Consider the following 27586-nt stretch of genomic DNA (forward strand, 5'->3'; position numbering starts at 1 on the left):
GGCAAGAATTCACATTATGTAGTTTTGTTCAGTCAAACTGTAGGCTGCTGCTGGAAGGGGCAAAGACTTTGTCATTAGGTACATATTCCTTTCATCTCCCTTGTGCCTGGTCCAGTGATCCGGTGGTTGCAAGGAGAGTAATTAGCTTACTGATGTGACTATTTTGCTTCTTCTTATCCTTCTTCCTAATACTTTTTCTGTTTCTCTGCCTTATTAGTGTCCCTTTCTTATCTCTGCTGCAGTACACTGGCTCCTTAACTGTAGTTCTCCAGCCTGCTGTTTCTCAACCACACACTGCCATTCTTAAAAAAGAAAATCCCTATTTGTTGTACCCCCACCTGCTGCTGTCCTTGCAGCCTTTGTTTCCCACCCATATAAAGCAGTCTGCTGAAGCTCCCACTTGTGCAGTGCCCAGATCTCCTCTGTCTTTCCTTTCAAAAGACCTTTGTGAGGAGGAACATCTGCAGCACAGTGTCAAGGGCTACACTGTAAGCCCCAAGCCAAGCAGCAGGCAGGTACCACTGAACAGATCCATTAGCTCTGGCGCAGCACCTGAACCAGCTGGGCTCTATGTATTTATGTTGTGCTGGAACTGAAAAGACGTATGTTGAAGCTGAAGCTTTAGGGAACTTTCACCCTTGAAGAGCCAGCTCAGTTCAGCAGAGATGGTAGTGAAAGGGCCAATAAGCCTTACTGGATCAGGCTTGGTTCATTGCAAATTGGCTGTTCTGTCCATGTGAAGTGTTTCTTTGTACCTACTTTAGACAGGTGGTGGGTTTTTTATTTATTATTCAAGATATTCCAGCCCCTCCCACCTTTACCTTTAGCCAGATAATGAAGGTCCTCCTGCACAGAAAAAGGAGTCTGAGCATATAAGAAACTTTTGTGACCATGGGTGTTTTGACATTAGTGTTTGAAATGTTATTGGACTCAGCTGATGTTTTTAATAGCAGAACCTACATCTCTGTAGCTTTGCATTGCATCAAATATCGTGCAAGAATAGGAAAAAAAAGCTTTTCCTTGGCTTTGTTAAAGGTGACAGGAATTTAACGTTGTACAATGCAATCAGGTCTTCAGAAGAAAACTACATTTTAGAATGCAAATAAACAGCTGCAGCCAAAAGAAATAGGATGAGGTAGAAGAACTTACCTGTATAAAACAACAGTAAAAAAGTGTATTCTTCCTCTTTTTCTTGGTTGCTTGTTAGAATAAAATGGCATACTCATTGTCTGGTAAGTTAGGGACTTGTTCATACATGGAGGCAAAACAAGTAGGCAAATATAAACTACTAGAGAATGATATTCTGAACTAATGCACATTTTATGTTGTTTTTTACTGTGCTTATTTCTATAATCCTGGAATGATTGTAATCCCTTTATCACAATTGCTTACTGTGGTAATGATTATGTCACAGAGGATTGTTTTTGTCATTTTAGGCTTTGAAAGTAATAACTCCTTACAAGTTCAATGTTCATATAAACACTGGTTTTAATTTAAAAATGAAGACCTACCAATATATATTAGCATAAGTACTTTTGTAGGATTTATCTGTTAGCTGAATTTAATGTGTGTGATTTTAAATACGTATACATTAAACAGATATATTACAAGGATTTTTTATATATATATATATATATATTCTTATTGTTCTGGAAAATATTTTTTTTTTTTTACTATTCTTTGTTTTTTTTTATAATGCATTTCACAGTTGGAACACTTTATGATTTGAATATTGCTGTTGGAGTGACTGTGTAAGCAAACAGAATATTAATGAGGAAAATACTCTTTATTTTTGTAGGCATTACCGCCAGCTCCAGTTCAGAATCATACAAACAAGCATCAAGTATTCAATGCATCTCTCCAAGATCATATTTATCCAAGCTGTTTTGGGAGCACTCCAGATTGGAATAGCTCTAAATTTATAAGTCTTTGGGGATCAGAAATGATGAATGACAAGAACTGGAATCCTGCTACTTTTTTGCCTGATACAATTCCTGGTGAGAGTTTGTTATTACTTCACACTGACTAGTTGAGCCTATGTTTTGAAATGGAGTATGACACTTTTTCCAGGAATGGTAGGTTTCTTCATCGTGCTCTTGTAAGAGGAGTTCTGGCAGAGATTTGCTGCCATTTCTACTTTAGTGAGGCTGAAAATCGAAAAGGAAATTCTTCAGTGTTGGAGAGAGGAAGTCAGAGGCAAAAGAATGGTATGCTGTATTTCACCTAGGGTCATTGCAGAGGATTCAAAAGTTCAAAGTTGCAAAGAAATGGAAATTTAGGGGAAACTAAATAACTTTTAGTATTCTGCCATGAAGGCCTGCTCTCTTTCTATGAGATTGTAAGAGCACTGGTGATACTGTACTACATCCCACTTCGACCTGTAGTGGACCAGGGATAATTACATTTTCATTCATAAAGAAAAAGACATTAATTTAGCAAGGTAAATTTAAGCTGGTAAGCATTTGGAAATATTAATGGTTAAAATGAAATAGAATATGTTAATAAATAGTAAAATGGCAACATGTGCATGTATTTTTCTATTCACGTGATAGCAAATACAATTTTTTACATTATTTTTATGAAAAGGGAAGTTTTGGTCTTGTGTATTAGCTTTTGTTTGATCTGATATGCTACTAACTTGTGTCAGGCTACTGAAGTGACAGTTAAAGAAAAGGCAAAAAAAAATTACCAAAAACCTCCACAGTAGAACAGCTTATCCATATCCGAATGTAGTTATTAGCAACTGTTCCAACAGCTGGTTTCTAGTGCCACGTTTCTGTGGAAGGTCAGCTCACAAAGGCATTCCTGTAGTTAGCTGGAGTTAGTGATAAGTGCAAATCAGATTTATAACTTTGTATTGATAGAAGGATATATAGTTCCTACCTGTGTTATAATTGTTGCATGGCTATGCTTCACTGCAGATAATGGAGCTTATATACATAGCATTTAGAAAGATATCCAAATTAAAAATTTAGAAGTATGAATCGATGTAGGTATCTGTAGCATCTTTGCTGCTTGTTACCACAACACGTTTAACAGTGTTTTTCAAACTAGTATTTGTGGCTTTGGGTCTGAGAGTTATTAGTATTTTTAATTAAAGCTGTGTTTATTGAAAAAAAAAATGTTACTGCACTAATCCTGACAAGCCAGTGCCAACCATATATCCTTGCTTATCTTATAGTATTGCATCTAAATTATTGAATGTTTAATTCTAAATGCCATAAAAAGAGTTCTGTAAATCTAAGTCTTAATTGCTATGTGTGTTTCAATTAAAGGGAGTGATATATTAGCACCAGCACTCTCAGAAATAAGACCTGAAGCACTTCCTACTACATCTAGCAGTGAAGCAACTGCAGTTACTGACAGCAAAGAGAAAAAAAATGCTGCAAAGAAGAAATGTCTGTACAACTTCCAGGATGCCTTTATGGAAGCTAATAAAGTTGTCATGGCAACCTCTTCTGCCACTTCTTCTGTCTCCTGCACAGCTACTACAGTGCAGTCAAGCAGCAACCAATTTAAAGTATCATCCAAGAGACCTTCATCGATAGGTAAGGATTTGTAATTTGCATTCAGCTTGTAACTGAATTCAAATACATTTGACTAAGATGTATAAAGATCTGTGTGTTCATTTAAGTAATATGTATCTTTAGTCAGCATTCTTGTTACTCTTGAATTGTAGCCTCTTTACTTCTGGCTTAAAAAGCTTTCCACAGAAAGATCCTCAAGATCTTTTGCAAACCTAATAGAAAATGGGCCAGTAATAAAGAAGTGTTGAAATACTCCCTGAATTTTATAGAAGCTGAGAACATCCAGCAATTTGAGTGATTTTGGGGAGTAGTTAATGGAGACTTTTTTTTAAAAAAAATATTTTAACGGTTTCTTATTTTTCCCAATGTAGGTGAGGTGTTCCACAATATTAATAAAGAGGACCATAGACATTCTGCACCAGTTGCGCCACGAAATAGTCCAACTAGTTTAGCATCGCTTCCTTCGCTCTCTCCTGCTGCACTGTCTCCAGCTTCTACACCACATCTCCCAAATCTTGCTGCTCCTTCTTTTCCCAAAACTGCTGCAACAGCCCCTGGATTTGTGGATCCTCATTCAGGTCTTTGCCCGACTACGGTTGCACCTCCTACTTCAACCACAGACAGTTCTGTAAGTGCCCCACCAAGTGTCTGCAGGTAAGTTTGATTACTATTCTATCATAAATAAGAAGACAACTAAAATTCTATTACTTTGCTCATGGTTGTAGTGAGAGAAGAACATCTCCTGTCTGCTCAGCAAATGAACTGAGATCCATTCCCCAGTATGCAGCTTGGTGTGAGACTTGACAATAATAATTTCCATTGAAGAATTGGCTTACTGAAGTTGGAGGCTTGAAAACGAATGTTTGCTCACTCTGTTAGTAATGTGGCCTGGGATAAATAAGTCAAGCTGTATTGTTCCTTACTCTGTCATTTGCATTAACGAGGGCTGTTGATGACACACAAACCTGTTACATAATACATCTTTTTTCTGTGATTCTGGCATCACATGGCAAACAGGAAGGAAAAAGCTGGGAAAACATGAGTGTTACAGATTTCTCTCAAACAATAAAAAGGTCATGTAGTCTTGAAGGTGCCACATACTAACACTCTTTTCTGACTTAACTTTAGGTGTCAGTCTCAGCATTTAGAGTGGCTATAGTGTGGAAGGATATTCTAATTTCTAAAGGTTTCCAAAAGTCTGGGGCAGAGAATTTGGCGGAGCTGTGTTCTGGGAGTGTTGTGCGTGGTGGCAGTCTGACTCGTGCACGGTTTCAGCTCTCCCATATGTCTGAAGAGTGTAGGCACAACAGAAAAGCAGTTGAGTCATGGCTCTGAATGCTCCATCGCCTGTTGGGCTGTGGCAATGGTTGCTATGAATGTAGCTTCCTGGCTGCTGCAGTAGTTTTCAGATCATGTGAGATTTAGGCAGAGTTAGATAACTCCATACCTGAATTGCTTCTAAAAATACCCTTATTTCCATTATCAACTGTTTTTTATTGATGATATCACAAAATAAGTAACTGTTCTTTCATGCCAGAGAAATTATTGCAACTTTGTAAAGAAACTCTTACCTAATGCAGGAAGAAAATTGAAATACAGATTATTTAATGCGATAGATCCCAACTGTTATCATTCTCTCTAGGTGCTACTATGATGAAGTATTTTTAGGACGTAAGGAATGAACTGGGGGAGAACCCAAAAACAGTCACTGCCAGCTGTGAGAATTGGGAGTGTGCTATCACTGTAAAAACTACGTTGTACCCTAGTTGCTCAATCTAGCAATTGTCCTGCAGAGCAGTAAAATTAATGAAGTTGCATTTTCTGTGGAATTGTATCCATTATCCCCTGACATGTGCTATCCCATTTATTTTTCCAGCAGGCATTGTCCCAACAGGCAAGAAACAGCACTGCCGGGGCTGGTCAGGTTGGCGAGCCAAAATGTTCCTGCTGACCAGCAATCTGCCGAGCAGAAACATAATAGATTTCTGCCTGTCTTTTCCCACACTAGGATACTTAATTTGAACTGAATTTGAACTTTTTACTTTCTGTCCTGGTCACTAATTTTTTGTGAAACTTTTCTGGAACTCCATTACAATTAGAAATGGGTCAGTGAGCTCCGAAAAGAGGGTTAAGGGAAGGAGGAGTTGAGAGCTGAGGAACTGGGAGATATCAGGGAAGGAAGAAGTGTAGTGAACTTCTGTTAAAAAACAAAAAAGTGAGCTGCTTAGAAAAACGTGAACATATGAATCTTTTTTCTAAGATAAGAACAGAGAACTACAAATGCTGATTAAGTGAGTTGGGGGGGTGCTTTTCAGAGAGATTTTTTAGTATTTTGTACAATTAAAGGAAGATCATGTTCAGTTCTCCCAGAACTGTGATAGTAGATATGTTGGACACAGGTATGCAGAGTTTTGGCAGTAATAAGCTACTAGGTATCTGCTTATTGAAGAGGAATACTAGTATTTTTTTCTTGAAAATAGAGGTGTGAACAGTAGCTTCCTGCTTTTAGCTGGCCCTGAAGCTTTGGTTAAAGTTAAGAGCTTCCAAATCTGATTAAAATCAGGGGATTTTAGAAATAAGTTCAGTACTTTGCAACTGCAGAGTTCTTGCAGACTTCAAGTGGTCATGTGGGCTGCAGTTTTAAAACTATTTCACTGTAAAAACTAAAATGACTGCTTTTAAAATTATTTTACCTGTTTAAAGCCAAGAACAGTTCCAAAACTCATTCTCTAGGCTAATCATTCACTAAGTCGCTTAATGAGTTTTTCATAAGTCATTTTCCCATGCATCCCCTTAGCTTGCTGCTTGATTTTGAGCCACTCTGTTTGCAACCTACTCGCTGAAGCTTAGGATTTGCTGCATCACTGGTGGCTGATAACCAGTTTGAGTCATTGTTCTGACAGACGTGCATAAGCTGTATGCATACATTTTTTTGAAATATTTTATGTAATGTAATCTAGAATTTTCATAAGCTTTTTCTTAAATTAATATAGTGATCCAGATTGTGAGGGCCATCGCTGTGAGAACAGTAACACATACGATCACCAACAGTATGATGGAGAGGAGAGCCAAGATGAAGATAGCTGTTCAGAGCATAGTTCCAGTACCTCAACATCCACGAATCAGAAAGAAGGAAAATACTGTGACTGCTGTTACTGTGAGTTCTTCGGCCATGGAGGAGTAAGTTGCTGGATTTTCTTTTCTTTTTTTTTTTTTTTTTTTTTTTGTCACTTATTCATCATCTGTTGCATGTATCAGACTGTACCTCCAGAGGGAGCATTGAAACCTGTCCTAGAGATAGGAAGTATAAGGAAGCTAGAAGCCTAGGTAGAAAGTCATTTTCCTCTTTGAACTGAACAAATAAAACAAACCTTTCCAGCTGAAAGTACTTGAAGAGCAATGAAAATGAGTAGAAGATTTAGGAAGCAACTGACTTGGATAACAGATACCATGTTTGGACGTGAAACTGCAAGCAAGGGCATTCCACACAAAAAAATTAATGGGCTCATCTGTAACAGTATACTTACAATTTGATGAATTTGGGTAAAAGTACACTTAATATAGGGTATTTTAATAATGTTCTTGGCAATTTGTCAAGCATTTTTGTGTTTTTAAAAATCTGAATTCTCAAAGTATTCACTTTAACTTGATTACAAAAACAAAAGAGAAAAACTATTCTTGCCACAATTTAGACAGTGTTGATTTAAATATACTCTTATCAAGAGGAAACACACACTGCTTTTTCCTTGTTTTCTGTGTTACAAACAATTTTCTTTACTGGTGCATTTTGATAGGTACTGACTTGGTTTTGGCATTTAAAATGTGCTTTGTAGAAAATAAAGTTCCAAAACATAGGTTACATGAATTCTTTATTTAAATATATTCTTTATTTACAGTTTTGTTTGAAGCATCTTTACATTAAATTCATACTCATAACTAGTTAAATTCATTCTCATAACTAGCAAATTCTTATGTTCCTGTCTGTTCATTTTCACAAACGAAATGCTAAAAGTTGTCATTTTTTTTTTCTGAACTTAAAATGATATTTTGCTGTTAGCCAATTGCACTTTAAGTTTGTTTCAGTGATCAGGTCACTACTGGAATTTGGTCTCTGACATTTTTTTCTATTTGAAATAAAAGTATTGACACACCTGAAGTGATTGACATTTAAACAGTCATTAGTTTTTGCATAGTAAGTTATTCATTTTGCTGAAGTGCCAGAATGCTAAAAGGTTGTTTTTTGTTTTGGATTTTTCTTTTTTTAAGTTAATAGACTTTGTTTTCTTGGTTTAGTGAGTTGAACTGTTCTAACTTCCAAACAGTTGGGTGCCAGTCTAGGGCCAGAGGGGTAGGCAGACAGGAGGCAGGAGGAACGAGGAGTTGGGAGGCAGAAGCAGGAATGGGAATACGGAGAAGTGGAACATGAAGCAAGATTTCATACTGTAGCAGCAGTAACCAGTTATTGATGCAGCTCTGCTGGACGTATGTTTGCTCATGCACTTCACCGCAGGGTGATGAAGCCTTCACAGTTACAGCCCACAGCCCCAGGTAGCCCAAGTTCAGGAAGTGACTTGATAGAAAATGGAAACAACAGCAAATGACTGCTGCTTTCAAATTGTCATGGGGTACAGTGATCACAGGAAAGCTCCCCTCTTGCTTTAAAGGCCTCCCTCTTATCTTCTCACTTGAGCACTTCCGCTGCAAGATCAGTCACTCTTCTGGTTGGAAAGCCTGGTTCATGAGGGAGCCCCAAATCTGGCAGCTCTGTTGCCTGGTAAATGTACTTTAAATACACCTGCAAATAGTATAGCATTTGGTATTCAAGTTCAGATCTTCAAAATTATTTGAACACTTCTGAAATTTCAAAATCTCAGACGTATTCAGTGAAATTTTTTGCATCTGGTCAATAAGTGTTGTGTGTCGTGTCCTTCAGCCACCAGCTGCACCAACCAGTAGAAATTATGCAGAGATGCGGGAAAAGCTTCGTTTACGTCTAACAAAAAGGAAAGAGGAACAGCCGAAGAAACCAGATCAGATATCTGAAAGGGAAAGTGTTGTCGACCATCGAAAGGTGGAGGACTTGCTACAATTTATAAACAGCTCTGAAACCAAACCAGTAAGCAGCTCTCGAGCAGCCAAGCGAGCGAGACATAAGCAAAGAAAGGTAAGATACAGAAATATGTTTGCCCTAGAATCTTTTCAATTTTCTTGAATTTGTAAGTGTTTTGTGCACTCTCCACAAGTATACCGACATATACTGACTATATGATAATGATTCAAACTTTTTCTTATGTAGTTAGTGTTACACTGCCTGTTTGCACATACACAGCTAGTTTACCCGTTATACATTGTTTTTTAGAAGCTGTGTAGAATGGGAAGATTCCTCACAATGTTGTTGTCATGTTTTGTTGCAGGTCAGCTTTATACGGCAATTTCCCACACCTTAGAAAATTATTTCTAAATTTCAAAAATATTAAGAGTGATTGTTTTGCAGAATGGACATATAAAAATATGAGGATATTTAAAAACTAGCATTTATTTATTGAAGTATTAGTTATGGTAAACGATCTCTGCAGGAAGCCAGGGAACATAAGCACAGTGGACTCGTGATGGTGGAAAAAATCAAGATTTGTTTTTGGAATGATGGTGCTGGGCACCTTGCTGCCCGGACTCAGACAGGTTAAATGCTGTGCCACCTGATGACACGAGGGGTGAATCCAAGCCAAAATGTAGTGGTAAGCTGCAGAGAAGAGCGGAGGGGGAAAAAAAGTTAAGGGTTCTTTTCAAATAGAAATTGGCAAGACCATTTAAAAAAATTAAAATGTGGCACTGAAATCAGTTTTGAAAACTGTATTTACCAAGTTAATGCAAAAAAGTTGCTTTGTTTTGCTGAACAAGCAGGAAGTCTCTTTTTCTTACTGAAATTAAAATATAAAGTCCAAGGTATAAGCAGAATGGTTGCTGAATGTTTTTGAATTCCGGTAAATAAATTCTGTGATCTCACTTTGTTTGTGCATTTGTTTGGCACTAATTCTCTGTTCTTTAAGTAGCTCCATGGGTTTGGAAGATGTAATGTTTACAAGTTTTATCCTTTATGTTCATGTTGTAGCACTAGTCAGCAACTTGGGGATTTAGTGTGTGTTCTTTTTTTTTTTTTTTTTTTTTTTTTAATATAGAAGCAAAATTCACTTTTCTCAAGCAATACAGTTTGAGTGCAAAATGAAAAACAAGTGGAAGTTTTTCTATAGTTCTTTTGCGTGACTTCTGTAACTGTGAAAAAGAAATCCCATACAGGCACTTTGCATGATTATTCTTAGTCTTTGACTATAATTTTACTGGTGGTGTAAGTAAATCAATGATGCACAGCAACGTTTTAGGCATTTGTAATAATGACTTGGAGAAATCTCTTGAATGATTATGAACTTATGGCTGAAAGCATAAGCTCCATAATATTTACTATTTTTGATGACTTTAATATAGCTTTAATGTGCTTTGTAACTTACAGGTAAAATTGACAGTTGTTAAAAATATTGTTGCCTGTGAATAATTTATGGTAATACAAATTTTAATATAGAGATTGTATTTTCATACTAAATTAGTAATTTATCAGTAGATTTTGACCTTTTAAAATGCCAATTAAAACTGTACTATGGATTGATCAAATTTTTAGTGAAAGTGCATAATGTTTTGCTGTCAAATGTTTTGACAGCTGCTTTTGCTGATGTTTGAGTATTGAAACAGCAACTCTGCTACCATTGCATCTCCCTGTTTCATGCTACGTGTGTCGCAAGCAAACTCAAGGCACCTTGGTGATGCACACAAACTTGTGAGAGTGAAGTTGAATGTTGCGTCTTCAACAGGTCTTTGTGGTTGTGGAAGACTTTCATCCCGGTTGTATGAACCAAGCTGCAGACTTACAAATGTAAAATGCTCTGTAACTCCTGGAATGGTATTTTCCTTTCTGCATACGTATTTATATGGAGCTATGCTTAAGAGTAGCAAAGAGAAGATCAGCGATTGTTTTTTGACAACATTCAAACATGTTACAGAAAATAGAAATACAATATTTTAATGTACTTCAAAGGGCAGCTTTTGTACAAATAGTTATTTGCTTGCTGTGGCAAGTCTCTTAAGTGTGTTGGTATGTTAACATCCTAGGACTTGCAGCATTTATAGAGAAAAGTAGTAATAATCCCTAAAATTCTAATTTCCAAAATCCTTGTCACTTCTCTTATACTTGTTGTTATTTTGCAGCTTGAGGAAAAGGCTCGACTTGAAGCAGAAGCCAGAGAAAGGGAGCATCACCAGTTACTTGAGGAACAGAGGCGGCGAGAGGAAGAGGAGGAAGAGAGACTGAAACAAGAATTACAGCGGCTTCAAGAGCTTCAGCAGTTGCGGGCTGTAAAGAAAAAGAAGAAAGAACGAACGAGTAAGGAATGTCAGAAGGTGGATGTGCTGACTCGGAACTGCCAAGCTGTGAAGGAGTCTGTCCCAAATGCACCCGAAGACATTCAGAACGGTACGCTCGAGCAATCAGAAAAGATTGAAACCTCCCCGGCTTCACTGTCGAGACAGGTGAATCATACAGAACAGAGGCCAGTTTCTGAGTCGGGCTGTGAACTATCCAACCCTGTAAACACTAGAGACTCGAAGCTGCTTTATCAGAAAGAGGGGAGTGTAAAACAGCATGAGCCCCTCTCTTTTCTCCTTGATATTATGCATCAACATAAAGAAGGAAACAGCAAGCAGAAACTAAAGCAGATAAACAAACCATGCGCAGAACCAGTGAAAAAGTCTGTTGAATCCCTCAAAGCAGCAGAGGTCCAGACTAAAACCAGAAACCAAATAGAATCCAAAGCAAAAGCAGCAGAGCTCCCAGCACTTGCAGAACCTAAAAAAGAGGAGAAGAAATTGAACAACAACAATAATAACAAAAAACAGCTGAACCATGTAAAAGAAGAGAAAGCCCCCATAACGAGCGAGTCCCCTTCACCAAGTGAACAGCAGCAGTACAATAAGCTAATACTTGCCGATTCCCCTCAGCCAAAAGGCAAGAACAAGAAAAACAAGAAGAAAAAAGGAGACAAAGTCAACAATTCCATTGGTAAGTGCATAAAAAACTTGGGTTTTGTTTATTGTTACCATTTGAGTCCAAAACTTTGGCTGGATTGACTGAAGATTAAGATTTCAATGTACATTAGAAACAGAAAAAATCGTGTCAGGAAAACTTAAGTAACTAATGAAGTCTTTAGTTTGCTTTCCAGTGCACTCATAATCTGAAGTTACTTAGGTGCTTTTAGGAGATAGTTTTAGTAAAGATTCACAGTGCTTTAAAATGGGAATAAACTAGTATATGCTATTATTTTTTCCATGCTTTTTTATGAAACAGTTAATTTAAAAAGCCAGGCTCTTCTGTATACTATCTCTTGCTTAAACACATACTTAAAATAATTCAATAGTATGCTGAAATCCATTTTAAATTTCCTTTAAAAGCAGGGTCATTTCTCCCATAATGTTAAGCGTATAGTGTCTAAAATTGGTCTCACTCATTTTGCACAGGGAAAATACGGGGAATCTGCAGCCAAATACTTATTGATTGTTCATGTGAAAATACGATTTTTTTTCTCAGCGGAACTAATTCTTTTTACACTAATTTCATTTACAGGTGAAGTAAATACAAAAGCTAGTTTACTAGTTTTCTTTATCATTTGCCAAAGCAAGACCTTCTTAGGGAATGTTGTTTAAGTAGTAACATTTAGCCTTTTCTCCATGCGAGCGTAAGTCTGGGCTAATGTAACAGATTTTTGTTTGTTTATTTGATAGGAGCTCAAACAAGTCGCAGTTGCGGAGTTTTTACTTCCTGAAGTACTTTCTTTGCTTTCCTAAAATCACCTAGCAGGGCTAATACCAAAGCAGGGAAGCTGTGCAGTGCTAGCTGGTTTGCTGTCAGCTTGCTAATCCAGCTCCTTTTCCAGGCACCAGTTTATTCTCGCGGCCGCCTGGTCCGTGGGGGGCCGCCGGTGGGGACGTGCACGGGCGTCCGCTCGGAGCGGCAGCCCCCTGCGCAGCCGTAGCCGCGCGGCCGCGGCCCGCGCGCTTAGCGCGCGTTCCCCAGGGGCGCTTCGTGCTGCCGCTCGCGCCGCCCTCCCGCCTGGCGGCCACGTAACTTTGCGAGACTCTTTGATGGCAGTCTTTGCCTGCGTTTAGCGTATGTGTATTAAGCGTCATCACAAAAATGTGAGCAAAATTCCTGGCTGTTGCACGCACTAGGTGGAGAGCCTAATCTTGCTCTTGTGGCTTCACCGTCGGATCGACTCAACCTCCCATTCTCTGTTTTTAAAAACTCATTTTCGTGTTTTCCACTTTGCATCAATCAAGCTGTGATACCACACTGAGGCTTTCTCTCTGATGCCTTAGCCCTTGCGCGTACTGTATTTTGTTTTCCCATAAACTTACCAAGAAGGATGTGCTCCAGGCACGTCTTATCTTTCTCCTAATTCTAGAGCCGTTTGAAGGGAACTATTGAATAGGAAAGCGTGTGTTTTGGGGGGAGACTCTTACAAGAGGAGGAACTTATGAAATGTTTGTTTTCTATTTTTTTTTCTTTTCCTTCCCTCTTTCTTCCCCCTGCCCCCTCCATGTTTTCTCTTGCCTAAATCCAATAGTACTTACACTTTCTGAAAACTAATGTTTAATTGTAAAACCCTACAGGGACATGTGTCTCAATTTGTAAAGAAGTAACAGTGTTGCTCTTTGATGGAGTCTGATCTGGATAGCTGCTTTGCTTTAAGTAGTTCTGCCTTTGGAACAAAAAGTAGGATACTATAATATACCATTTTTCAAGAAGCCTTGATTTCTTAAATACACAGCTTTGCTGTACTGAATTAGCACACACAGAATTATTTTAACTGAGAAGGAAGAATCTAGAACTAGGGTAGTATTAAGAGCCTGAGAGTTGCAAAGCTGCTTTTTGACTAAGCTTGAAAATGAAATGTTAGGGCAGGAAGCATTGTGGCATCTGGTGTGATCTCTGTTTCTTAAAGAATTTTATTCTAGCAGAGTGTTCCACCTCCTCATTGTCGGGAGCGCAAAGACAATTATGGCTATAGGGAGCCCTGTGTTTCCAGGGCTTTCCAGTTTCCTAGCAGGAAGTTGCGCGACAAAAGATTTGTCTAATTTTTTTGAATTGTCAGCAGCATCTTTAGGAAAGAGCCATTCGTTCCCGGACTCGCAAGGCTTCTGGAGCGCCCTGGTACATATGCGGTGTTTGCAGTTAGTTTGAGTCTCTCGCTTTCTGGCATGTGTTCCAAAATGACTACAAAAATAAGGTTGGAGTATGTTTATGGAGTATTTTTAGGAAGGGAGGCTACAAGAAAAAAAGTCTCAAAATGGTTTCTGCAAGATTTAGTGCTTTTTCAAGCTTTTTATAGAAAGTATATTTAAAAGAAGACGACCATCCGCTGAGGCAGTATAATATGCTAACAGACTTTAAGGAGACTTGGTTTTTATAGCTGAGGGCCTAAATTTAGACCATGTTAAAATATATTGAAGAACATGTGTTTTTTTTAAAAAAAATCCCAATTGGAAGTAGCACGACTTAGACTTTCACAGACGCAGCCTGATGGTAAACCTCCCTGAGGGAGTACAGCAGCTCTACAGACCCCTAACTCCTGATTTATTTTACTTTATAAATACCATTTTAAAATCATTTCTAAAGCTGTCTTTTTAGTAGCAAGGTAAACAAATTTCAGGCAGCCAAACACTGTTCATTCATGCTTGTTCATGGTAGTTCGTGCTACCTGATACACTGAGCCCCTTCGTATAGTTTGACCTTTTTTCACATGTGATCCAAGCTCATGGCATCTTTTGCAGCCCGTGTGCTCTGCAGGTTTCTATTGATTCTTCTCTTGCTCGTTGCCTTAAAAATTGAACAGGGATACTGGGTGTAGGGTTTCCTCAAAGTGTCTCTTTAAATATACATCCATAGTAGTTTAAGTAAAATATAGTTGTTTTTAATCGGCAGCCTGTGAAGTTCAGGCAGTTCTCCAAAAATGTATTTAATGCAGCTTATTCAAGGTTTTTCCTCTGTTTTCCTCCTGCCCCCATGGAATCTAACGTAGTGTAATGCTTTTCCCTTTGTAGATGACGTGTTTCTACCCAAAGATATTGATCTAGACAGTGTGGAAATGGATGAAACGGAGCGAGAAGTGGAGTATTTTAAAAGGTAAAGTGCTGTAATGCTTACACATGCAGCTGTTGTGCTTCTTCCTAAATGCCATGATTTCAAAAGAATAGGCTCAATAACTAACTCCAAGCATAAAAGCTTGTGTTGTAACATCTTGAATCTGTTGCAGCTGACATTATGCATACTGTAAAAAGGGGACAGAGCTGTAAATTTATGGGCATAGATCATAGCTGAGTAGTATGAATACAGAAGTGCCAGAATCATCTCTTTGTACCCCAAGTTCTCATGAAGGCTTTCAGAATATCCTCAACTATTATTTTTTGTTTTCTGTAGCAAAATTTGCATGAATATTTCATTTATTATCCACAGAGACCAAATACTGGCTGGCTAGTATTTAAAAAAAATATTAAGTATGAAAAATACTATGTTAGGTGTAAGAATTTTGCAAATAAAACTTCACCTTTTAAGTTTTGAGATGTATGTTTCAGAAAGGTTATTTCATGAATGGTTTTTTTAGCTTTTTATCCTTATAGAGGCTATGACTCGGGAACTTTATTCTGTACATGAAGTAGAGAGAAAAAACTGTAGATACTAGCTTGCACTAATCATAAAAAGAGGGTGGTTATGCTAGTGCAAGGACACTAAAACAATAAAATGAGTTGATGCTTTTTCTTATGTGCATTTCAGTTGCTTTTGGTGTTTATGCACCACATACTAGTTGTCTTAAGTTTTCAAATATGAGCAGACAGCTCATGTTTACATAATGTAGCACATGTTCTCCCATAACACCAAAATCTTGTATTCTTCACTGGTGGCTGCATGTCCTACTTTGCCATGAATATCCAACATGATATCCAAAACTTCTGAAATGTTACAAACAAACCAGTTTTCTGTAGTTGAATATTGGATTGAATCATACTGTATTTCACAAAAAACTTAAAGCATTTACTTAATGGATGGGATTTTCTTTTAAGATCAGATTTTCATTAAAGTATGGATTTCAAGCTTCTTTAATTTTATCTTAAAAATGTTTTTTCTGAGTAAGACTTGGAAAGTTGCACCAGTTAAAGGATGTTTTTAAATTCTAAATATAGATATTTATAGGTGAAATGTGTCATATACTAAATAGTGCTAGTGTTGATATAACATAAGCACTTTTTGTTACAGGTTTTATTTAATATTCGTAGGTTCATTTGAGTTTGTGGTATCTGTAGTAATAAAACTGAAAAAAATGCTTTTACCAGCTTTCTTCCTCTACTTCTTAATAGGATGAATGAAGCAAAGTGTCTTAGCTGTAGGAATTCAGTTGAAGTTTGGGCATTAATTCATCAGGCATTATTCCAAATGAGCAATTAAAAGTTTTAGCAGTACTATTTTGTAATCAATTCATTATGATTGATCTACTCCTTTAGCTTATCTGTTAAAAAACATGCATAGCTCTGTCCATTTTTTTATGACTACCTGAACAGAAGAAATATCTGAAATGCATGATAGATTCTGTTGCAGGGGAGGAAAAACAACTGCTTATGCCATGAAGATGCCCTTAGCATGAACACTTTCTATAGTTTGATAATTTTCCAATGTAATCATAGAGTGCTAGCAACCCCGCTTGTTCTAATAGGCCACCGCAACAGAGAGCTGTTCAGGTGTACTGAGTTGTACAATTCATGCTTTTTCCTGATACTTTGTTAATTCATCATCTTTTCTTGCTTGTAGCAGGTTAATAGATGGATACATTAATTACAGCCTGACTTCAGAGTGAATTTAGCAAGCTACATCTAACTGTAGCACAGAAAGAGGGAAATAAAGTCTTGTTCTTCTAGTCTTTCACTATACTTTCTCTAATTTTCTCCTCTCTGCTTTCCTTTTTCGACTTTTTTTTTTTTTTTTTTTTTAATGGAAGCTGTATAACCTTCCAGAGGGGTGTCACATGGTTGTTAATTTGATGCTGTTGTGGAACTTCTTAGCTTGAAGAGGTGACACCTTTCCTCGATAAAGGACTTTCGCATGAATTAATAATCACTGAAATAACCTGCTTCTTACGACACACCAGTCTTCTTTCAAATATTGTTCCATAAATGTGCATTGTGTCCAGTGAAAGCTGCTGAGTGGGGTTTTTTGTTCTAAAGATGTTTTTTATGGACTGCAGACTATTTATCTGCTGTATTATAAGCAACCCTCCTTTTCCTAGCTCTTTGCTAGGACTTTGCTGCAGTCAGAAGAATGGTATGAGAAGGAGCAGTGTCACAGGCCTCTGGTGCTTCTGCTTTACATACTGCCTGCTGTTCATTCTTACTGTTACAGGGTTTTTGGTAAATACAGCAGTGTCAGCTGTTGCTAGTTAGCATTCAGCTAAATTCTGTTAAATGTGTTCTTTGCTATTTCTCTCAGTTACTCTTGGTAATACATTTAGTGTTTAAAATGACTGGTTCATAATCTAGTTTGAACAAAGCAATTTTTTTAGATACGATTTTTTTAAAGAGGTTTTGCCCTTTTGAATGGGAGCTGTTATTCCAAAAATTGATAATATCTGTGGTTTGATTTAGAGTGTTTCTTTCATTTTATTGCTTCCTTCTTTTTTTCCTTTCAGATTTTGCTTGGATTCTGCCAGACAGACAAGGCAGAGACTTTCCATCAACTGGTCCAATTTTAGCTTGAAAAAAACCACTTTTGCTGCACATTGAAATGACACAATATGGGGAGGGAACCCTGCAGGAATCAATGAACGACAACTCCACTTACCTGTCCTGCTGTGCTGAGAGCTTACCTGGTCTTGAGCCAGTGCTGCCTTGCCTTGTCCCCAGTGCTGTGTGGATCTGCACTGAACCCTTTGGCCTGATAATTCTTGCGGACTGAAAAATTGCCACTTTCTACCTGAATTTGTTAGCTTGTGTGCTTGTAGTCTGTGAGTGAGACTTACTTGATTGTAGCTGTATGCTGTTGGAGTTGGAGCAGTAGCTCCTCTCCATCTCCTTCTGAATGCCTTGGCCTCAGAGACTTTAAATTGCTTAGGCTTGGGTGGAGGCCAAAATACTAGTTTGCATCATCTGCAGTGGCTCCTGTCACTTCTGCATCTAGCTATGTTTTGTCATTCTGACTCCTGACAAAGGAATGGACCTAGTCAGTTGTGCTTTCATCTGCTCCAGATTTCTCCTGACATGACTTCATGAAAAAGAGGCTCTTATGGGACAAGTATCTCCTCAGTTCTTTCACAATCTACTGTTTAAGAGTGTACAAGTTACGCTATTTGTGTTTTGATTTTTTTTTTCCTGACTTGTAGCCAGCTTGTGTAAGAATACTTGCAGAATGAGAAAATTTAAAAAAGAACAGTACTCACACTATCAAATCTGTTATAGAGTGTATAATTGTATTAACACTGAAGCCTATCTGGCTACTTTTTTAACATATTGTTAAGTAATATTAAAATCATGTCTTTCTTTTTGAAAGATGGAATACATTAGTATGGCAGAAGACCTGTGTCTTGCTTTTTTCTGCTTGGGTGTGGGGGGAAGGGAACAAAGAAACAGAGATGGAAAAAAGCAATGGTGTTCTAAACTAAACTTAATCTGGTGTTAGAACTGGTCAGTGAATGATGCTTAACTTAGCATGTTCCTCTATGAACATTTGTATGAAGCTCATCTGATGGGGGGGGAGAGCACTACTTGCTATCATGAGAAAGACTCCTGCTAAATGCTGGAATTAAGTTTGTTAATTCTGTGAATTATTGCAATGCTTCTATTTCGATAGATAACTTGTGATAAAAAAAATATATAGAAATTTCCAATTTAATGTCAGTGTAGAAAAAAGTAGGTAGATTCAATGCTATCATGTAAATATTTAACAAAAATATAGTAATGTCTTAAGTTGCAAAGTTTTGTCTAGCATGGAGAAACTGGTAATTTAGGGCTTTGATCTATGAAAAGATACTGTGCTTACAGAAATTTTTCTGATAATGTGCTATTTATTCAGAATAGAGACAATCTTTTATTTCCAGGTGGCCATATTTACCAAAATTATAAAACAGTCTTCCTCTTTTTTTTAAAGCAAATAAAACTACCACTGAGCATATGTGTAAAAGGATGATACAGCTTCAGAGCCCACTAACTCTTCCTCCAGAGCTGTTCCATGTTCTTCTGCTGTCTCCTCATTAGAGACCCTGCTCATGGTACGCAGGTACTAGGCTTGGGACCCCTTTGCAAGATGCAGTCTGACGGTAATGGTCTTTCTGGCTTTGGACTTGAGCAGGGTTAGTGGACGGTAGCTTCGGTGTCCCCTGGAAGGCCCGTGTGTAGCAGGAGGCTTGGGTTGGCTACAGACCACTGTGAGGCCTACAACCCCGAATCCCACTTTGCTGGGACCTGCTGTTCTAAAATGTGCTGCAGGCTCAGCTTGTACCCAGCTACTGTAGGTAAATCAGCCCTCAGTCTTCCTCTTACAGGACAGATAGAGTATGCGTACCCATTCCCAAAATACAGCCCAGGGATGTGAAGGGGATAACTTACTCTTTTTTTTTTTTTTTTTTTTTTTCCCCCCGCCTTCTAGATCCAGTTGAGGAAGGGGGAAGTAGCTTAGCCTCACCTTTTTTTGTCAGCACATGTGTATTTATTTGCCTGTGCTGGAGGAATAGCATCTCAAATCTAAGAGGTAATATCTCTGCCACTCAGCACTAACTTTCTCAGCAAAAACTGTCCCCCGTTCAAAATGTCTGAGTGAATCAGTGGAGGAAAAAAGTTTATAATTTCTTGGGGCCATGGAGGGCTTGCATCTGTAGTAACCTGAGCTAGATCGTGCACAGTTATGCAAAAGTGAAGAGGCTGATTATATGGAACAGTGGCTTTAAAAAGCTATTAAAACACCCCTGAAGTTGGATGTGTGTGGGAAATCTAATTTTCCGAACCTTTTCAGTTCTAAACCATAACACAAGGTGGCACTGTATGTCATGACTAGTAATTTCTACATCAGTGCTTTTACTAAATGAAGGCATTGAATGGAATAACTGCGTGATACTACATGACCAAGCCGTGGGGCAGATTCCTCCTTCTCTAAAGAAGGAAAACTCTGAAGAGTTTTGAGGTAACTCCTTTCATACTATTTGTTTTAATAAAGCTGACTTTCTTACCTATGTATGTATGTTTTTAAAAAAAAGAAAAAGCTAGTCAAATAATGATACATGAATATAACATGCTTTTCCTTATTTTGAAATCCTGGGTTAAGAAAACAGAAGAAATCCTTTTGCATTTGGGAAATATATGTATATATTTATCCTGTTCATTTGCCTTATGCTCCATCATGATATGTCAATAAAGCCGGCATGATTCCAGGTATTCCATGGAAAGCATGAAGAATGGGGTGTGAGTGGATCTCCTATTCCACCTTGATGAGAACTTAAAGGCAAATTGTACTTTTGTAAATTCATAATTAAGTGAAGGTAAGTGTGGAGCAGGCTGGGAACCAGGAGATTTGGAAGTACTAAACTTAATTCTACCAATTGTGTTGCCTTGGACAAATGAGTTAATTACTGTCATTCCATCCATTGACTGGTTATACTAAGGCTTTGCTGAATTATGAGCTTTTTTAGTAATACCTAAATAAATAGTGATGTTAAGCATGTTAAAGTGCAACGCAGTAAACTGCTATTAAAAGCACAGTTGTTCTACACTAGTGTTTGTGTGTAGTTCAGATGTGTTCAGTCCAGATACACATTCAAATCTAACCTCCAATAGAGGAGACCTTGTAATACATCCTGATGGATTAAATCTCTGTCTTTTGCTAGATTGAAAAGAAATCTACTTTTGATGATGTGGACTACTTTGAGAACTCTAGTGTAAGCTGGCCTACTATTCATGTCTGTTCTTAAATTGTATGAAAGTTGAATGTCTCAGCTCTGGAGGTGACCAACAGCCTGTCTGTGCTAGGTCTATCTGCTGATATTGGTGCTCTTGAAACTTTCAGGTGTTCCCACAATGGAAAAGGACATAGTTGTACAAAATATTTAAATTTTCAGTGGTTTTGAACAGTGTTGATACTGAATTTCAACGGCTCTTCCTGATCAGGAGTCTTGCATCTGTGCTTTGCAATCACTGTTGCAGCTTTCTGAGGCAATGCAGCTAGGAGCTTAAAACTCTTCTGCGCACTTATTGATGTAGCATCACTGGTACTTAAAATTGTAAAGCTGAGGTTCAGCGTGCTGGAAACTCAAATCTTACCATAACCTGAGAAGAAGATTGAGTCACATGGTGACTGCTGAAGCCATAGGAGTTCAGTGTACTCTTCGTGCTCCATATGCCATTGCTGTTCAAAAAGGCTTTGCAATGTTTTCTACTTCAGTTAAAGGGCTGTTCATCTTTATTTTAGTGTGTCCTGTATGTTGAGATGGGGAGCTAATGCTTAATTGTTACTGTAGTAAATTGTTACACTAATATTCACATCTTCAAACATCTCCCAGTTACTAATGGAAGAGCATTCTACATTGTATTCTAGAGCATTCTAGATTGTAGAAACTATTCATCTATGTTTTTATATATATAAATATATATATGTACTTTCTATATTATATTATGACATACCTGTGAGCAAGATTAGGTGTATAGTATTTTTATTGTCCTTGGTTCTTGCCTCTGTATTTAGACCTTCAGGACAATTTGTCTGTCCTTGAATACCTCATTTAGCATTAATTGAAAAGGTTAAATAGTCTTCATAATGTGTCTCTTACTGATGGTGCAGTTTTACAGGCAGCTGAGCTGACTTCAGTGAACTGTTGCTGAAAGGAGGATGTCTTTCTCTTCCCTTCTGTCTTCCCCCATTGAACACAGAAGCAGCAATGCCAGACCTCTGGGCTTCGCTTCTGTTCTTTCTCTTCACATCTGTGTGTTTAGTTTCAGCTTTGCTGCTGCTTTTAGCTGCACCGTTGAGCCTCTTCCAGCTCCGTGCTTAGAGGTGGAAGAACATCTACCTATTGATACACTCTGAATCTACATAAACTGTTGAAAAATGTGCCAGGTAAGCTTATATTTTTCTGTAATTGTGCTCTCAGAGAAAAATTTTGCTGATTTGCTTGTAATGATGATAGATACAAGCGGGATTTTGAAGTGGATGGTATCCACTTTCTATCAGTGTGGCTTGAAGAAGACATGCAGGAAGGTACTCAATTTCCTCTTCTCTGATATGTTTTTCTTAATATTTTTATTTGAGGGAGAGGAGTTGTTTCATAAATCTTTTACCAGTTTGTTTTGTCTTAGGATGACTCAGAGTTTGTTTTCATGCTTGAATCCTGGCTCTGTAAGTTTGTTTCTTCCACCAGATAAAATTTGATCAGAGGTAGGTCATGTTTGTTAGCCTCTTAGGCAGTGTTACCAAGAGGGTGGATTGTAAATACTCTAGAAGGCTTGTCTAACCTAAATATTTCTTCCAGTAGGTCTGGTGGTGCAGAAGTACCACCAGAATCCACTGATGCATGTGGACTCAGTGTGTCCATGGGGGTAGTCCTTTTCTAAAAATTGCCAAGAGGCAAACCTCAGCCAGTCCTGAGCGCTCAGGAGTCCTCTACCGTCACTTACCCCTCAGCTTTTTTCGCCAGCTTTCCTGGAAGTTGGACAGACAAGTAAAGCTAACATCTCTTTGACGGGGCCATGATAGCCTTGAGCTGACATTTTGGATATGTTAACTGGCAAGGCATATGAGAGGCTTATGCTTTTCCTGTAAGAGATAGTTGTATGTCTCCATCTACGAAAATAGAAGAGACAGTAGGCAGATATATTAGTCCATGGGGAAAAAGAAGTTCATGGTATGACATGGAAGAATAAATAAAATCCTATTCCAATGTACCGATAACTTTCTACAGTTTATCCTGCATAAACTAGTGTGCATTCCACACCAAGTGTGTCACTCAGCTAGCTTATACAAGCGTGATTCTTCCGAGGGAAAGATGTCTAGACTTGCTTTCCCATCCTAGTTTCCTTTAAACAGGCTGTTGACTCAAGTTAGTACAATGTGTTTTCTCTCTGTGTGCAAAAAATGTGTTGTTCTCTGAGGCTGTTCTTGCTTATGCCTGGAATAAAGGATTTAAATCCAGCTCTCAAAAGAGTGGAAAAGCAGTATGCTGAACTCATCAGACTAGAGAGCTGTATTGCATCAGAGCAGATGGGGATATTGCTACCTGCTGCCTCTTCAACAGTGTTGAAGCTGCGAAGCGTTCATCTCCATCAGCTCATTGGAAAATGGCTCCGTATTAACTGGAAATACACAATCATCAAAGCTCTTCCAAAAGAAAAAAGGCGTGAATAAAATCACTTGAATTCTGACGTTTAGTACATACAATACGTCTGCTGTACTCTGTTCTCATGTCCTTGTACAAATTTTTGTCCATCTGTTGCTTGATGGCTGACTGGATTCTACAGCCTTATTAAAGGTTTTCAGGTTTTCTTTTTCTTTTAAGTTGAGGGCAAATTAGAAGTAGCCAGGAATAGGTCTCGTATACACTTTTGCTCCTTATACTGTAAGGGATTCTGTTTATCACCTAGCAAAACAGTCTTTCACTTCAAAGAACAAGCTACTAAAGAAAGTCTTAAATACATCACTCAACGTCTCAGGATTGTGGATTCGTTTATAGAGTAGTACAAAATGTAATTGGTAGTTGAACGCTGATAAAGGAGCTTAGTAAATGTACATGGGAAGTCCTAGGAGGTTTCAGATGTTACTGAAATTCTCTGCTAAGCTGGGAAGGTAATGCTAGGTAGTGCCAGGAGCGAGTGGCAAGGCAAGAATTAAGCAGGCCAGTGTATGACTGTGCAAAGTGAGAAATATTGCCATGCCAGCAACGTTACTCTCTTCCAAAATATTTCTTAAGTTTGGGTCATTCAGAGACCACCAGTTGGGATCCTTACTGTAAAGGCTCTTCCGAAATCCATTTTTAACTCATCTGAACAATTGGGCAATCAGAGTTGGCCACAGCAGAGTAACAGGGAAGAGCTGGCGTGTTCTCGTGTAGTCTGAACTTGCAGTCTCTTGCTTTTGTTAGTGTTGGCCAGTACAGCCTGATTGTTTTTTCTCTTTCCTTGTGCAAATGCTTTTTTGGACATTGATCTGCGTTTGTATAATAAGAGCGTCATCTCTCCGTGCCTAGGAACATCTTAGTCATAGGAGCGAGGGGCTTGAATTGATTAGGTCTTGGCAGGCAGAGAGAGATTTTGGCAGCGCCTTGAACTAGGATACAGCGTTGCGTGTGATACAAGTAACTAAACATGCAAGAGGAGGTTTGAAGTGTTGAAGTCTTTACCCATCCAAAGGTAGGTTTATCCTTGCATTCTTTAAACGATGCAGTAAAACACAGAATACGGGTGTGCCCTGCTACCCATATCCTCTCTTCATACCAACAGTACATGACGATGAAAAGGGGAGAAGCAATCTTAAAAACAGCTGGGACCCAAATTCGGTTTTAAATCACAGTTTCTAGGCTGGTTCTCTGAATTCTACTCATTACTTAGTTCCTTGCTTAAAAAAAAGATACATATGTATTTAAGCTGGGAGACTGTCATCTATACGCTGGATCTGTTTTTGATACCAGTCGTTATAATGTTTGGCCGTTGGTGACTTAAGCAATTTTGGATGTTGCTGTAATTCAGAATCACCCAAACAAAAGTAGCCCAATGAGGAAACAGTGCAGCTGGTTGAGAAATTGTGGAAGTGATAGTGTTTTGAAATGACTGAGAGGAAAAAAAATAAAAAACAAACTTAGTTCTTTTTGAGTTTACTCTGGAATATATTCTGTTTGTTGGATTGCGCTGGATAATGCAGCATAAGTAACATGCTTGTTTTTTCCATACGTATTTCAATTACGTGTTAAAATGGATGTTTTGTTTTAATGTCTAATTAAAGAGTCTTGAAGAAAATACTGTTTTAAATGTTTCAGGTTTAAACATTGCACAGATAATGACTTCTTTAAATCCCACTTCCTCTTTACTCTTTGTAGATGTGGTAACATTTTGATAGGCCAAAAGCTTTATAAAATGTGTAGTTTCATGGCCATGCTAAGCAAATACTGTGCTGTGCTCAACTTTATCTTGTATGATAATAAAAATTAGATAGTTTTGGGTCAACACAGAAAGGAGAAAGTTTCTTTAAAAATTTTTTCCCTTCATCCTCATGTCTCTAGCAATTCTTTTTTGCTGTATAACTTAATTTATAAAGCATGTCAAAGTTTACTGTAAACTTTGAGTACAAGCTTTTGTGACCTATGATGCTTAAGAAGAGTGTTCCTCTCTGCTAATAATGGACTCTAATTAAATCCACTTACTTTCTCACACAGCTATCATTTCAGCCTCCCCCCAGGATTTCTGGTCTGCAGTTATCCATGCTTTTCTTTTCCTTTCTCAGCTCCAGTTCAGTAACTAATCACTGAACTAAGAACTGATCTTTCCTTATTATTATTAATGAATATCTGAACTGTGATTAAAATGTTTCCGAACTAATGCTGGTATCCCAAAGAATATACTACTGGAATAGGTGACACAGAACAGAGGTGTGACGACTGAGAGTCGATTCTGTTTTATAGAAGAAGCAGGGGCAGACGTGACACAGAGTGGCCCAAATTGCACTCGAAGCCTGACATGGATGGGATTTGATCCTCGTTTCTAGAGTGCTAATCCGTGACTGAATCACAGGTCTGACGAGCATTTATCAAGAACTCATACAAGAATTATCGCTGGATTAAAAAAAGAGGAGAGTTTGCACAGTAAAATATTTTATATGCATATATGTGTGTGTGTGTGTGTGTGTGTGTGTATATATATATATATATAAAAATGTGTGTGTTCCCTTCCTTATCTGTTTACTCCCACCACCTCCTAGACTATCTCAAAAATAATCTGTTTTGCTTTTTTACAGGGCTTGTGGCTGAGGTTCCCTGAAAATACTTGAGAAGTAATTCAGATGTATAAGTGGTAACGCGCTCTGGAGGCTTTGTGACAGTAAAACTTAGGAATTAATACTATATGTATTTTACAGTCAGTTAAACTGTTACCTCATGCATGCCTGAAATGCCCCACTCTTTCCATATTGTTTCTGATCATCTGTGGACACCTATTTGGCTAAAAAGAAATGAAGCACCCTGTAGTCAGACCATGTTAGAAGTAAGCTGATGAGGACAAAATGAAGTAAGTCCTAGCTGTTTGGGTTTTTTTGTTTGTTTGTTTGTTTTTTAAGGAGGGGGCATTAAATGAGAGAAATGGGAGGGGTCTAATATTTCTTTTCTAGCTCATTAATTCTTAGCATAGCTACATTCTGTCCTGTGCTGCAAGAGCTACTTACTGGGATGGAGAGGAACTGCTTCCTTCCCCGTCTGTTGTAATCTCTCGTGGTAGATTTTCGTAAAGCTAGAAGCATGCATCTCACAGCTGTGGCCATACTGCAATCCAGAACCTTAATGTTCAATTCTTCAATGGCTCTGTTTCACCTTTTCCTCATGATTTTAGTAATTTTTCTGTTGAGTTGTGATGTCAGAGTTTCAGATTGATCTGGTTGCTGTTTTCTATCACACATGACCCACGTTTCCTCATAGGAGCAAGAACTATGAGGTGGTCGTAAACCTAAGTATCCCTTTGGTATGTCTGAAGGATGTTTAGTTATGATTAATAACCCTTGTATAACTGTGAAGGATACTCTGTCTTTAATGTGCAGAAAGCAGCTTAGGAATGGGGAAAGGTGTCACGTGAATGCAGAGGTTTTGGCAGCAGCTATTAAATGAGGTGATAGAAATGTTAAATGTTAATTAATAGTGTAGATATTTTGAGAGATCAGTGTTGCATGGTTTGCCTACCTGGTACAATCTCACCATCTTCAATATAAAGAAGTGAATCAGCTGTCCTACATATTTAATGCTTAAAAAACTCTAAAGGTACAGGGCTTTATACTGTAGCAAAACGGCATTAATGTGAGCTCCAGTGGTGATCGTCTACCGTACAGAACGACAATGTTTTCCACCCCTACAAGTGATCTTCCAGGAAAGCACGTGATTTATTTTGTTCACCTTAGTTACTCTGGCTAATAGAAAGAAACTGAGAGCCTCCATGGGAGGCAGCGAGTTTTGCATTGAGTGATCATCCTTGTCTGATAACAGATGTACTCATTTGCATGAAAGAGTGAGCTAGTTTCAAATTATCAGCTCAGAATGAGTTCATCTAATTCAGCTACTAAATCTGCCCCTTTCCTCTTAGAAGTGTGGGGAGAATTCAAGTAATCTGTCAGTATGTGAACTTCTATACACACGAGAAAGAGGCCAGATATATGTGAAGAGCTTGGCAAGTGTTTTTAGGCCTCGGGGTGTGATGGGATGGCTGAATTCCAACAGAATGAGAACTTGTCTGTGAAAGCTTTTTATTGAGAATTCACTGTGAAATTTGGCACTTCATTGCGGGGGGTGGGGAATGCTTTCCAGTGTCGTAGTCTTTAGAAAGTTGAGAAAATAATCTTCATTTTATCCAGTAGGACAAGATACTGGTTACTAGATTTCTGTGACGTGTATGTGGTGCTTTTAAGCAACTTAAGAGTTGACATAATCTGTGCAGGAGATGAAAACGTATTTGTTCCTGTGCTTCAGCCAAAGTGGAGTTGCCAAGATTGCAAAAGCTGTAAGTTTTTCAGTGCTGCTGAGACGCAGAAGGTTAAAGTGCCTTTTTAGGGTAATGTTCACTGAGGTGCTCTTGCATTGGCCGTTGTGTAAGCAAGGGAGCGTGGTTACACTGGAAGCCTAGGCTTACAAACATAGCAAGGCTGAATTTCACCTGTTGGATACCCGAAGTAGCGTGTGGATCCTGTCCTTTGGAGTCCAGAGGTGATGTGCTGGTTTTTGTCCCGGCTGAGCTGCCAGAACGCTCTTGCT

General features: G+C 38.3%; 1 protein-coding gene across 3 annotated transcripts in view; it reads left to right on the top strand.

Moving 5' to 3' along the window:
• FAM193A (family with sequence similarity 193 member A) overlaps nucleotides 1-18138 on the top strand; it is an 80157-nt gene extending 62019 nt beyond the window's left edge. For all 3 annotated transcript variants that reach the window (XM_062575264.1, XM_062575263.1, XM_062575265.1), the window contains 8 exons: nucleotides 1799-1997; nucleotides 3276-3548; nucleotides 3899-4181; nucleotides 6521-6707; nucleotides 8461-8691; nucleotides 10782-11631; nucleotides 14670-14751; nucleotides 17303-18138. In XM_062575264.1, coding sequence (XP_062431248.1) covers nucleotides 1799-1997; nucleotides 3276-3548; nucleotides 3899-4181; nucleotides 6521-6707; nucleotides 8461-8691; nucleotides 10782-11631; nucleotides 14670-14751; nucleotides 17303-17396 — 2199 coding nt within the window. In that variant the 3' untranslated portion in view covers nucleotides 17397-18138. The remainder of the gene's footprint in view (nucleotides 1-1798; nucleotides 1998-3275; nucleotides 3549-3898; nucleotides 4182-6520; nucleotides 6708-8460; nucleotides 8692-10781; nucleotides 11632-14669; nucleotides 14752-17302) is intronic.
• Nucleotides 18139-27586: the final 9448 nt, after the last annotated feature.

Source organism: Rhea pennata, chromosome 4 (genome assembly GCF_028389875.1).
Source record: "Rhea pennata isolate bPtePen1 chromosome 4, bPtePen1.pri, whole genome shotgun sequence".
Taxonomy (NCBI): domain Eukaryota; kingdom Metazoa; phylum Chordata; class Aves; order Rheiformes; family Rheidae; genus Rhea; species Rhea pennata.